Genomic DNA, 15036 nt, shown 5'->3' on the forward strand with positions numbered 1-15036 from the left:
TTGCATCTTTGATTGTGCAACTCTTTCCTCTTTTCCATGCTTCTCCAAAGACTTTGAGGTTTCTTTTTATAGACAAAAGTTACAACTATTAACTTTGCTAATGTATCTTATGAAACTATGTTCCCAATTAAATCAAAACATGAAAAAGCCTTAAAAGGGAATTAAAGAAAGAACCCTCAGAGTTGAACAACTTATCTGGTGGAAATCTTCTATGTAAATTGTTACATTTTATATATGTATTCTTATTTCACCATGACAGCTGTGCAAACTTCATCTGCCGCAAAGTCACGCTAGAGACATAGCCCTTGAGTTTGTCAAATTAAAATAAGAAATGTATATATTAACGTGTCAGACATCTTCAACTTACCTAAGAAAGTCTGTTTGAGTTCAGTTTGATAGCAAAGTTATTTTCTGTTTGAATGTCAGGCGACAGCTTTATCTGAGAAGGTCCAGGTTTCATTTTTGTCATAACTGCAGACAGAGAAGGAGCTTTAATCACCGAAATCATAACTGTGGCACAGCCAAGTGCTTCTATTTTTATCGTAGGAATTAAATAAAGTGTTCAGTTCAGCTTTGCTATTCTCCACTAAAACTGTTACATGGTATTAAAACAATTGTTAAAGGTAGGGCAAAGCTCGATTTAAACAAAAGTAACTTAAAAATCCATTTTAAATCCACCTGTACAACAAACACTTGATTATTTTTTTTAAAAGGGTTGCAAAAAAACATCTGTAATGTTTCATGAAACCCTGTATTCATTTAGTCATGCATGCAAACCTTATGATTTAATAATCAGCATAGAAACTCCTTTGCTTACACCTTACACTACTGAGAGCCACAGTATTATACACTTATTAATCCATACATCTACAGGCCAGTGGACAGTCTTTCAATGATGAGGATGTACACATCCTGGACAGGGAGCAGCAAGTTTGAGCAGCGAGTCAGGGAGGCCATTTACGTGAAAAGGGAAAGACCATTTCTGAATCGTGGAGGGGGCCTAAAGGTACATCTTTCACCATCTTACAATGCTGTGATTGCAGCCATTCCCCAACTCTCTGTGAATGGTACTCATGTCCACTGATCAGTGGTCTTTGATCAATGGTCATGAGAATTTCCATGTTAATGATGAAGGAACTGACCTCCCAGCCCATTGTTCATTCAGTGGTGCTAGTTTCAGTCATTATGCAAATGTACTGTTTATAAGATTGGGGAAACCTGCAGTCAGCTGAGACTGAAGAAGTCACTTGGATGAGTGACAAAACGTTTCGCCCACTGAAAACGCTACGTCCAGATGAACAGAATCAGCCTTTTGGGATTAAACCATGCAGTATTATATGATATTATATTATATTATATTGTCCTTAATTTAAAGATGTACCAAACTTCTTTTTCATCTGCCATTCTGCAAATGTACCAGAACTGATGACTTCAGGACTGAAGAACTAAATGTTCACTGTATTAAATGTACAATTGGAGGACAGAAATAGATCTTTCTAATCTAGAAAGCTATATGGATTATGCTTTAATTAGTCCTATCCTCTATGCAACCAGCTCAGAACAAAGTATTTCTACTCTCTGTATGCCCAGCTCCCCCATGGGCACACCTCACCCCTGAGCACAGCCAGATGCTGCCAATTTGTGACGAACAGCTGCAGCCCAAGGTCAGTCCCTCCCTTGTACAGGCAGAAGCATGCAAACAGTCCCAGAAGGTGTCATGGATCTGTTTTATCTTAAAAGAACAGCAGGAACAGATATTTAGCTTTTATCATCTTATAATGTCTCCTGCTGAGAGTTTTAAAAATATCCCCCCTCCGTGTCTGCTCCTCATTTTTAAAACAGTTATCTGAGGATATTTTGGTCAGACTGTGGCATTTGAAGTGATGTTCAACTGATTAAACGGACTAAGCTACCATATATAACCTCACACAGAAGCTCTATATTGAGAACAGAAGTAAACATAAAAGAGTACAACATTATTTTTCTTCTGCAAACTCAATAAGATTCAAGCCAGCTTCAGGTCAGGTTTATAAAGGCAGTGTAACAAAGGAGGAGACACAGAGTGAGTTACGCAAGTTAATGTTCAAAGTAAGTTTAGCTGAAAATGACAGCTCGGTAAAAGTGCTTCCATCAATTAACTCACTTTGACAAGGAGTCTAAATTTACAATACAGTGCTTCAGAACAGCTGTAAGAAAAACAGCACGTGGTCTGATATGTGGACGCATGCGTCAGATTGTAGTAAATTTGTGCAATATTCTATGTTGGTTTAGGGGAAGGCTCATTTGATACATTCACCCAGTGATCATGACCAAAAACATGCACCAATGAAACACTGTGCAAACAGAAACAAATAAAGATAGATAAGAAGCAGATTGACTTTGACCACAATGATTGCACATAAAATGTGTCACAAAGCAGAATGCCTGGTTAATATTTTGTTAAAATGAAACCAAACAGTAATACCTCGAGCAACTCCGAAGCATGTCTATGTCAAGAAAACACCAAGCAAGCACTTGCCTAACTAATGCAGTCAGCCATATTTTTTTCTTTCATTATTTCTGTGTCACTCTTTCATGAAGCTACCAAAGATGTGTCCTTGCAGCACAAATCAGATTTATTGTTGTGGCCTTCCTTTCCTTCCTACTATGACTAACTCAGACCACCACAGACGGAACTGTCTTCAAGCATCACAACAGTAATGAGAATATCAGATGGAGGAAGCCAGTTCCTGCAAAGCTTTGATGTAGATAAGATGTCCTTCCACCCGTTACAAGTCACAAATATATGACTGGGAATAGAGGGGAAAATGTAAACACTGGGACCCACACACAGATGCACAGAGTTCATAAAGGTGTTTGAACCTTCTCCACCTGTTCAAAGCTGTCAGGGCAATGGTGTGACAGGGCAAAAAGTCAGGGAACAAGATCATGGGAAAAGCAGGCTGGGTCTTCTGCACTTCCAAGATCAAAGCCAGCTCTGCTTACTGACTCCAGTCATTGTGTATTAGGTTGGGTTTAGGTGTAACATCGAGAAGAGAAACCTTTCCTTTGAGTTTACATCCCTGTAAGCCACAACACCCGCGTGACTAAAAACAATGATTACATTTCTGTCTTGTGCTCCAGTCTGCGCTGTAAGCTTCAAATAATGATTGAAACTGAACTGTGTAACACAAAGCAGTATTACAGAGAAAATATTGTTTTAATTGAGTTTTGCAGCTGACATCTTATTTGAATTAGCAGCCCTAGGAATGTAAAAATAAGCACTACTATGCCATAATGTTTTATTCAAATATTCCTAAAACTGTATATGCCATGCATATATGCATTATTTTATTGCATGTTTTGGATTCAGCGTTATCATACATGAATTTAGCACTGGGGTGCCCAACTTGTGTCAATGTGTTAATTTTATTTCTATAGCACATTTAAACGCAACAAATTTGAGAGAAAACCATAGAAACCAGTTGTTTTGTTTATAGAAATATGTGTTATTTGAAATGATGCTGTTCAGAAATTATGCAAAAACAACAGTGAATAAGAAAATTCTCCAGAATGAATCCACATGTTGCCAGCGTGCTCACAAAGCCTTTGTTTTTGATCCAAATAAGGTAATGTCATTAAAAAAAAGATAATGCAATTTTGATTGTCACTTTAAGAGACTGAGGTTAGCCCAACTGTTTGCTAAGCCAAACAAAAGCCTGGACTTTGTGTACCAAAGCAGAAATAACAAGCTCAGCTTGCTGATGATGTTCCAGGAAAAGTATTTCATGTCAAAATGACTCACATGTTACCCAGAAATGATATATCATTGTAATAAAAGTTTGTGCACTGGTGTCAATTAACATCCCCAAACTTTCTGTTTTAATTTTTGCCTCTCTGTTTCAATAAAACAGGTGTTGATGCTGTGATAGAGAAACAGACATTAGAGGGAATTTCCAAATCTGTTTCCAAGGCAAGTTAACCTCTTACAGCATGAACTCACCAACCCTGTAAATCATTACATTTCAAAAAGCAGGGCGGCCAGAGGATGAGTTGTACAACAACAGCTTAATGTGTGTTCAGGAACATGTGCCCTTTCAGATTAAATGTGAACATTAAAGCCAGGATATGAGATGATGGTATAACTTGTTTTACATGCTGCAAAAACCTTAAAAGGTTGGGTTAGCCTCTCAAGCACTCACAAACAATCCGAGTCCCTGGTGACTGACACACTAGAAGTACTGAAAGGATAGGGAGCAGAACAAAAAGCCTCTCCCTCAGTTCACATAATAAAAATAATGGTACATTTGTAGCAGCGTCTTATTTTACAAACAATCAAATAAGCGCTTTACTGAAATATTTTCATCTTTGCATGATGTTCTGCTCCAGCTGATATAGAAACCGAGCTGATGACAGAGGAGCTTGAAGAAAATTAGAATGCTTCACACAGTATATGCAATTTGTTTCTTATAGAAGGTGTAATTACTGTGCCTGGAAAACCACAACAAAACCAAAGGAACATGCTAAAAGTAGAAATGTGATTCACGTGTATAAAAAAAGAGCTCCAATGGTACTTAATTCACTCCAGATGTATGATTGAGGAGCGAAGCTTAAATGTCAATTAATATCCAGTGTATGAGACTCTCTTGCGGTGAACATGCAGATGTGTGTTTGATTGACTGTAGAGGATTGTGTATGAGCACCATTGCATGTGCAGAGACTGCCTGAAAGTGAAAATCTGGTAGAAATGTCTTAAAACTTCATCAGTGTTTTTTATCCCTGGATCACCTGCTTTCAAGCAGCCATTCAGAGCAAAGATAGACTAAGTCAGTAGCATTGAGAGAAAAAACCTTTCAGCAGTAATATACAATAGGTTGTTCTGACTGGCTACTGCACTAATTTATTAAAACACACAGTACATAAATCCAAGCACCTCCACTGAAACTGAATCCATCCTGCTTACAGCTTCAGAGCTGTTTGCTGAGTTTGCTGAGTCATAGTCACGTTCTTAACTCAATGAAGTGATGCCTAACAAGGGACTATTTCATGGACATGTGCAGCACATGGTTTATTTACCAGTTGATTAGATAAAAATCTCTTTTTTTGCTACTTGTGTCACCAGGCTGAAAAAGTGAATATTTGTGTGCACTATAATGTTTGCAGGCTATGGCAGGACAAATCAAAGACATTCGTGTGTCGAGTTTATTCTTTAGACAGCTCTTTTTCCCAGAAGACGCACAGTCCTAAAGGTAAACGTCAAGGCACAAAAGTTTCTGTAGAAACCAAAAACAATAGATTACTTAAAAGAGCGTATCCATATTACCAAATACAAGAACAATATAAAGCCAATCTATCTAAACAGGTCTTATAACACTCACACTATTTATCAGTGATGATTCAAATTGCAATGTCCAGTGCAAACCAGGCTTATTTGGCATTTTTACACATTTAGCGCATCTGGTATCATGTTTAGTGTATATAACACATTACTTACACCTGAAGGCCTTTCAACCTTACACCGAATCATACTCTGCTTCTATGGAGCTCAAAAAAATGACTAAGCACTGCAAGATAAAGAATTACTGACACTGACAATACTATTTAAATATTGTAGCTGAACACTACATGTTGATGTTTGCAGGTGCTTATTTAGCCACATGATCAAAAAGGGCCTGTCTTTCCCATTTATCTCTGTTTTTTGATGGTTTCACATAGTAGATTACTAGTTATTGTGATCCTATATATATGTATTAAATAAGATTTTATATATATTCAGATAGATAATAGCATATGAGAGGTACTCCAGAAACCAACACAGTAACAATGGATAAAAAAGACAGAAAAACAGAGAAAAATAAATAACCTCACCTAGGTTCAAACTCCTATACTGATCAAGTAATGTGCATGTCTGTATGGGGAGTTAACGTAAACACAAGGTAATTTATACCTTCGATTTTATGCCAGACTTAAAAGTTATATACAAGCAAGTGACTTAAGTGAAATAATGATCTCAAAAAAGATAAAGTCAGTTTAAGATTAAGTAAAACTATCAGAAGCACAGGAGTGGCCCCTAAATGGTGATAAACCACAAACATGGAGTCTGCAGCTTTTCCTGAAATATAAACCATTTGAAATTAGACGGAGCAAAACCTTCGCATTTGGGTAGCCCTTAGCTCAGAAATATGTCATTTCTGAGTAACAATAGTAGATAAACCAATTTAAGAATAGATATTCAAAATTTGATTGATTTTTTCTGATTCCAAATTTACTTGCACACTTGCATGTGTTCACACTGGAGTTTATCATTCGTGTTGTTTATTTTACGACTAGGTTTCATTTTTTCTCGTCTCGAAACTACTAAGACATTATATGTAAACATTTCTGCAACAACAAACATTTTTCCTTTTAGTTTGGGCTGAAATTTGTCTTTTTTTGTTTTTGCAAAATTGTGACTAAAAAGCCTATAAAAGATTTGCTTAGAGATCGTGGAGTAACCGACTGGTGCAGAGACTTTCCATGTTGAAGCTTCAAGTTTGATCTTATGGCTGTCACCATCTTGCTTTTTGAGGTCTGAAAAGACCACATTTTTGAGAAAACAAATTGTTAAGCTATCAGCCAGTGTGCTTGGTTCGTGATCTATGGATGTATTGTCTGCTAATCAGTCCAAAGCAGTAAATAAAATAAAATGACCAACACTGGAGACTTTTGCTCTTTGAGCATTTGTCCACACTTCAAACCATTTTTTTAAAACTTTTTTTGATCAGATGGATAAATTAAATTAAAAATCCTCCAAAAGTTGCCGATTTCTTCTTTGGAGTTAATCAACCTAACATGTGGTTCTATGTCTGACTCACTTTTTATAGCCAACCTCAATCGGCCATTTAATTTATTTATTTTATTGGCTTCATTTCTCAGTCTTTGAAGTTGCTGTTTGAAGAAACAGGAAAGTGATGAGTATTTTTTTAGTTAGACATTTAGCTGAATGCATTTTGCAAATCTCCATACAGTAACACACTGCCTGCAATGCTTTCTCTGTGTGCAATAATAAGCATAAACTGCATAAATCAAACAAGAGTAAATCAGTGAGCACTTTATACACCCAGAAGGCTCTTCATGCTTGTTACAGCTTTGCTGTGGAGGAGTATCTCTTCATGAACCTAATGACATGAATTTACCCTTCTTTATCACCACGGCATTCCTTTCAAGCTGAGGTCATTAGAAAAAAATTAAGCACATTTTTTTATGATGAGAACTGCACAATATGAAAAGCTGTCACTTCATCAACCATACACTTGGATGATATGTTTTTTTCTACACAGCATTTTCTTATGAAAGCTGGTTGTACATGTCAAAAAGCTCCTGTTATTCCAAGCACTGAAAATAAATTCAGTGATCACAGAAATCACCTAATGGATCTTCACTCAAGGTCATATTTGTCAATTTTCAAAGCATAACCTTCATGCACACTACATAATTGTTGCTAATGATTAGCTGAATAGTGTTCCCCTCAAACTTGGAAAGTCATTAACATAAAATTCTTGATGCTGATAAATTGTGCATGCTCAAAATGATCCACAAGAAGAACTTCATAAAATATCAAGTGATATGATAACTTCAAATCTCACTTTGCCAAAGACTTTGCATATCACTTGCATCTTCCTAGACGGTGATGATCAGAATCTTATTGGTAATGGCCATGGAGTGTGAGCCTGTTGGTTGACCCCACTGTTGGTGGTTAGTACTGTAGGTACCAAGTAGGACTGTCAAAATAACTGATACTCAGACACTATTTTACATTTTACCACTGGGAAGTTTCACCTTCAAACACAAAAAAAATTACTGATACGGTCTTGAAACTTTCATGAAGTGAAACAACATGGTCACACTCTAATGTACTGACAGCAATTCAGCTTAAAATACATTAAATGATTTTTTAAGAAAATATCTGGTTGATTATTGATAGTGCGATAAGTATTAGTCCTCATGCCAAAATATAGCACTAACATTAGTAAATTCCCTTCTGTAAAGTTAAATATCAAAACACAAGCAAAGAATAAGCAAAGCACAAATTATACATCTGACGCTGTATGTCAGGTTTTGTATGGTTTGATATATGCAAAAATAATGTACACCCGACAAGCCACTTTTGCAAGGCTACAGAGTACAAACAATGAATGTCTTTGCCTGAGAGAGCATCACATCCACAGCACTGGTTGTTTCTTGTTACCCTTCTGGCCTGCACTCCATCCTAACCTCATTGTTACAACACCTGAGGCAAAGTCTGTGAATTGCACAGCCATTTGTTCAAGCTTAAATGACACAAGCTGCTTATGTGCTCCTTGTATAGTTCCTTCACTGGTGCGCTGCCTTTATTAACATTCATCAAGTAAAACTGCAGCATATAAACCCTAAAAAAGCATGCACTCATACAGTATGAGTCACAAGAAAGTACAGCTATATTTACACTTATTTTGAAGACATCCACAGTAACATTTCTTATAATGTCAAAATCTTATTCTGTGCACAAAAAGAAGCATAAGAATGTGAAAAGATAGGAACACACAAAGCATCTTAGAGGCCTCACTGCTGTCTAAAACAGCTGTCTAAAACAGAGCTCTTAAAGTGAAGGCGATTAAGGAAAGGAAAGGAAAAAGCAGGAGGAACAGAGCCCCTGACAAGCCTTTCAAGGATATACTTACATGCAGTCGGTTGCTTTTAATCAAGACTGACAAAGTCTTCGTCTTTAAAAAATGCAAGGAACTTGCATTCTGGAACAAGCCCATAACGGAAGAGCTCTGCGTCTGCAAACACTGTCATGATGCCTGTAAGCCTTTTTAACCACACATAAAAGATAGTGTAACCTTTAAATCCCAGTCAGTTTTAAACATAGAATTTAAAGGCAAGCTACAATTAAATCCAGTTTTGCTAAGTATACTTTCTATTTGTTTTCCCATATAATCTATTTATAACAGATGGATGCAGCCATTGCAATATCACACATTTATTTGTGAATACAGTTTTGAAGCCAATCTTCATTTTTAGAGCTAGAAGTAACTATTTGGATAAGAGGGCAGGTTGTTCCATCATAAGCTAATACTAGTGAGGTTAGTTGAATCCATAAACTGTATGGACTGCGCAGACACAAACATTTGCTTATTAATTTATTATAAATAAAATATTAAACTTACTGTAAGATAAGATAAGATAAGATAAGATAAGATAAGATAACCTTTATTAGTCCCACACGTGGGAAATTTGTACCAGGAAAATCTAAAAACAAACTATTGGTCTGATATGTTAGTACCATTAACGACACATCAAATGGCAACAACCGCACCGAAATCATCACATACAAAAGGCAGGACCCATAGGCTTCACACTGTACTACTTTACTGACATTTATCAGCATGCGCCTCAGTATGAGGTCCAGTAAAGGTCAATGGTTGTCCCTCAACATCTGAAATAGAAATGGCAAAAACAGCGAAAATGGTTTTTTTGGGACCGTCATAATCGGGCAATGTCAGAAAAGCTTGTTGCAAATGGGAATTTTAATGCAGTGTTTGTTTAACATAGTGAAGACTAAATCTGACCAGGTAGGTTAGGTTTAGATCAGCAAAGGTATAGTCAAAAATGTAAGTAAGTGACTAAAGAAAACTGTCCCAGCAAGGAGTCAAATTCTTGTCTTCTGTTTGAAGGTCATATGATCGCCTCTCGATGTTGACTTGTAGGTTATTCTTCTTCCCCGTGTTGAAAGGAGGTAACTTAACCGTGGTGAGAAAGGGTTCCTGACTATGCATCAGTATGTAACTAGTCTGGAGAGAGAATGTGTTGTAACAACACATTCAAGAGGTCCAGTCCAGTGACTCAACATTGCTGACGTGACATCCAGCAGAACCACGAATCATCCAAGGGGTCACGCCCATCATCAGGCTAGTTTTAACCCTTAGTACAAAAAGTTGTGAGTTTTATAGACACTCATGAACTTATACACATGAACAGGGGAATAAGGCAATGAGGCCAATACTATTTTTATATAAGACACTAAACAGGTCTATTTCTGTACTATTGTGTGGACCCAAACTAAAGTTTGCATTTGAATAATTGCAATTTTTTCTTTTGAGCATCAAAAATCCGAGTGGAAGTAACAGAAATTTGGCACAAAAAAGAAAACAACAGAGAAAGATTGAAATATATCAAATAAGTTTTCATCACTGTCTCAGTATATAATGTTATGAATAAATAAAGTGAATGTCCTCAACCATGTGAGGTTTGACTGGCTTTTATCATTTGGTTGTGCCCACTTCTGCTGCAATGGTTTGAAAGGCACCCAGCTAGAAACATTGTGCCTGAAGCTATTTATGTAGATGTGCACAACTTCTAAAATTTGCATAACGCAACACTGGATTGGCTCATATTTCATTACAAAAAAATTTCAATAAAGAACTGAACAACATACATCTTTAATAGCGTTTTATTGCCACTGAAGAAAATATAAAAATGGAAACAGTATGTGTTTAGCACATAGAAATGTGTAAACTCAATCAAAGCAGCCAGGTGTGCTCCCAAATGGGAATGATGATTAACTGGTGAGTCTGGTGATACTAAATTTACACACAGGTAGCTGTTAGTGACTCTACAGCTGTTTGTAAGGACAGATGCTTACTATCATAATCGTTTATCTTAAGGACTACACAGATAGTCTCGTTAATAACTATACCATAATATTCAAGGACTGAGCAGGGTGATGACAGAAAGCAAGAGAAGGTCTAAAGGACTAACTAAAAAGGTAAAAAACTTAAAATTGTATGTGTAAAAGTCTACCCAGTTTCATCAGTGTTCCATTAAGATCTCATCTCCACCCCCCAGGAATGCCTGGCATCTAGCAGACTGGCCTGATTCCCTCTGTCTGGCTAAGGTTCAACACAAGATCTAAAGGGAGCAAGGCAGCCTGACACCTGGCCCAGACCCTCTCATGATCATAAACCCCCAGACTCTTGGCTGCTGGAGGGCATCGTGGTTCTCTTAAAAGATAAATAATTCAACTGTTGAGAAGACTGTTCACACCCAAACAGTTTCTTTCATTAGCACTCTTGTTAGTCTAGTATTATTTAATGACCTGCTATAGAACTGTTGCGCTTTTACAGACACTAAAAGATGTCAGGCTATTATAATTGCCTCTATTTAACCAGGAAGTCCCATTGAGAGCAAATCTCCTTTACAAGGGAGACCTGGCCAAGGTAGCAGCCATTCAAGCTCAAAACACAGTGACAACAAAACCTTTCATCACTGAGCTGGATTCAACCGATGATAACAGAGAAGAGCTGCGTAAGTAGGTCACAGTCATGAGATGTCTCAAAGAACTCCTTCTTTGGACTTTAACCTGAAAGTTATGCCACATCAGAAAACGATTTTATTCGCCTGACCTTTGTAAGTATCACTGTTGTTAAAACATCTGAAGTAACCACAGCTCTCTGGAAGGGCTAAAAAGGAAAGTATGGGCCAATTGCCTCGGAGTGTTTGCCTTTATGGTTTACTTTGTTTTTATTTCGGGTTGAATGAGCTAGAGGTTTTTCAGAGGGGAGAGGTGCGGAGCAAACATTCAACATGAGGTGAAAGGGGCCGATGGATACAGCTGTTGTAAATACAAAAGGAGTTAAGTTATTGTGATCTGGCAGAGTTAGCAGCTGTAGCTGTAGCACTGGCTGTGATACTAGACACTTTGCAGTTTGGTTACTTTGAAGCCTGTTGTACTTATAAGCCACAATTTACATTTACTGGGCACACCCTCTCTGCCTTATAACCATAAAAATAATTATCAAACCAAAGATAAAGTTTACAGTCATTTACTGTCAAACTTCATTAGTCATAAATGATAACTACCTTCTTTTCCTTTTTAAAAAATTAATTTTTACCACTTTGTTCTGGGTAAATAAAGTAATCTTCTTTGTAAAAAACAAACTAACTAAAGAAAACAAAAAAATAAAATCAAGCCTTCACCGTTTGTTTTTAACATTTTGACATTTTCATCAGTAAATGTCAAAATGTTATTTGCTGAGTATTCTACGGCTTATTTTTTTAAAGCGTCAGGCACAAGTTTAATATTTCACACTCTCTGCAGGAATGCTCAGGTTTATTTCAGGTGGTTTTCTTTGTGCATTCCTTTGAGGGAGCGACACACCTGTGGGCACTGTCTACTTGCACATGCTGATTGTGTTTCCACCTACAGTACCGAGGTGATGTGGTCTCGTGTAATACGACCCACAGCTTTCTGGAATGAAAAGCAGAGAGATCTGATCTGTCTCAACGGCCTGTCATCTGGTCTGGGACAACTTGGATCGCTATCCCTTACTGGTTCTGCATGGGAGCCCAGTGGACTGCCAGGCACAATGAAAGCCTTGTGAGCTACTCAGATAATCAAAGAATATCCCCCTCCTTTAATTAAGAGACAAGGAGAATCTGCTGACTAATGCAAGAAACTAATGACAGATGGGCCAAGATATCCTTTATGTCTATGCGTTGAGTGTTTCCATAGGAGTTAAGAATAATTAGAAAACTATTGGATCACTGTGGATATTAAAATGTCCCATGATGCAAACATGCTATGATTATGTGTCAAACAAATGCCAGTTCTGCAAACACAGAGCAGCATTAGTGCTGAGCTCTTGTCCCTGAGGTCGAGACTTCAGTTTCAGAGGTGAAACATTCACTGTGGAGCCACTAATGGACATACAGTACAAAGATGCTACACTGACACTACCCACAGTTATATAACACAGTTAATGATTTCCCCAGAGAGGAGGCACTGCAAGCTTTGCTAAACAGTGAATGTGAATGTTTGGAAAGAGACGTTCGGAATAAAAATATCACAATAAAATCTGATTTTTAAATCGTTTTTTTTTTTTTTTTCAAATATTGCAGCTTCCAAAATAACCACATCTAATAAGAAACAAAGAAACAAGTTCAAGTTTAACTTTGAGGCCTCAGGACTCTCTCACATGTTCTACTCCTTAGAAAATCTAAAACAAATAAAAAGACAAGATTTAGAATTAGTCGCAGCCCTAGAAACAGGAACATTTTAAAGTGTTGGAGTATTATAGGTGGTCTAATCTGTGACGCTCCAAGTCTGACCCAGAGTGGCTTTAGCAATATTAGACAAATGGGGGCAGGATGACTGTCAGGGCAGCTTCATGTCAAATCCAGTGAAGACTCCAGGCTGCTGTGGAGGGATGAGCAGCAGCAGCAGCACTCCTCTGCCCTAATTCACTCACATCCCCATTTTGTTACTGTATATGAGCTTTTTGCACCACAGCTGTACAACAGCCACCACTGGCTTTCATCAGCTGCTTTGTATGTATGCATTAGTCACTCTCCCACACACCTGTCATACGCACGCGCGTGCATGCATGTATGCAAACATGCATCACTTTTTTTTAAATGGCTGACTTACCTTGGCGCACAGTTTTCAATCTTACGGGACCTTTGCAGCAACTGATCACAGTAAAAATGTCATACAGTGGTAATCCAGACACAGACACCCTCTCGACTTCCAAGAGCAGTTCTCCTTCGCTAAGTTTGCCGTCCTGATAAAGCACAGCATCCTCTTTAACTTGCCCGATGTATGGAAACTCTCCATTCTCAGCTCCGCCGCGCAGCTCTACATTCAGCTCTCCGTACGCGTCCCGGATGACCGCGCACTCGTTTACTTTGGTGATCCAGTGGTTCTTCCTCTGAATGACTTTTGACATGGTGATTCAGGTCCAAACCAAACCCGTTAGATCCGAGGAACGGTGCAAAAATCATCCGATTTACAGCCCTGAAACTGTCCCAGAAAGAAAACTTTAGTGTGTTTGCGTCCAATCTGGAGAATTTTCACTCTTCTCCTGAGCCAAGACATCCTCCTGCCAGTGCATGTAAATATCACAGTGTTTCAAAATCCAGATTGTTGTTGCTTCTGATGTTGTTTCCGCATCTTTCACAACAGCACACGCTCTGATTCCTCGCAGTGGGATCTAATCCGCTCTCAGATTGTCAGCTTTACATTCAAAGACTCTTCTCCTCATTCATCGTTTAGTTCTGCCCCCTTCCTTTAACTATTTGGCACTTTTTAAACTTTCTACTAAGGATAAAAATATTTATTTTCACCTATCCCGTGAGCAGGCTGAGCTTTTCACACAAACCAGCGGCGCCTTTAAGCAGGTATAACACGACAATTCATCTCATTTGCTCCTGGGGCTGGGGATCGACAACTAGTGGAGAGGGGGGCGCATGCGTCCAGCTGCTACTCCACGAGGAAAAATCCTACCCGGCCCACAGCTACCGGGTCCTAAAGCTCCTCCCCGCCTGCCTGCCGTCCCGCAAACAGATTACAACAATCTCTGCGTCTAATCCCCCGCGAGATCCAGCCTGTTGTCTTTATTCATAAATAAGGGAATCACACAGCGAGGGCCGATTCTCTCTGAACACGAAAGAGCTGCAGGTTTATTAGCGCTCTTGGTTCAAAGTCCAAAAGTTATGTAACACATCATGAACCATAAACGGGTAAATTCAGTCACACCTTAGCTGTTAATTGGTGTTTCAATGCAGTACAAACTCAAGTTAAAACTGTGCTTTAAATTCACTGGTACAGCCTTAAGTTGTTAAAGAGTTCTGAAACACAAAAGATCCACGTATAGTTAAATAAAATCGCCAAGTAAACCACAGGAAACCACAAACAAACAACAAAAAGATTAAAAAACGGTAAGTAAATATCTTGACTTAACAAAAACACTACCTGGGAAACTGACATTAACGAGCCACAGAAAAGAAAACTGGAACAAATTTATGATCAGCGCAATTCAGTAAAACTTTTTACATAGTAAAGAATTTAATGTGTTTAGCATGTAATATTTAATTGTTAAACAAACAAAAAATGAGAATCTTTAAAGTTAAACTAGATTATTAGTGGAGAAAACCAAATCCAGTGTTATCTATTCTACATTTTTTACTCTACTAAAAGAATCCATACAAAATACATCATCTTCAGCACTTATGATCCCAGAGGTAGATAAATGTATTACT

The 15036-nt window shown here is 37.9% G+C and overlaps 1 protein-coding gene across 4 annotated transcripts in view; it reads right to left on the reverse strand.

The window, feature by feature from the left end:
- Positions 1-14221, reverse strand: part of LOC116331066 (membrane-associated guanylate kinase, WW and PDZ domain-containing protein 1-like) — a 93425-nt gene extending 79204 nt beyond the window's left edge. For 3 of the 4 annotated variants that reach the window (XM_039604452.1, XM_039604451.1, XM_039604450.1), the window contains exon 1: positions 13427-14219. In XM_039604452.1, coding sequence (XP_039460386.1) covers positions 13427-13724 — 298 coding nt within the window. In that variant the 5' untranslated portion in view covers positions 13725-14219. Of the gene's footprint in view, positions 1-13426 lie in introns of all 4 variants that reach the window. The other variant, XM_039604453.1, reaches the window with a different exon arrangement.
- Positions 14222-15036: the final 815 nt, after the last annotated feature.

The sequence above is a fragment of the Oreochromis aureus genome, linkage group 20 (genome assembly GCF_013358895.1).
Source record: "Oreochromis aureus strain Israel breed Guangdong linkage group 20, ZZ_aureus, whole genome shotgun sequence".
Taxonomy (NCBI): Eukaryota; Metazoa; Chordata; class Actinopteri; order Cichliformes; family Cichlidae; genus Oreochromis; species Oreochromis aureus.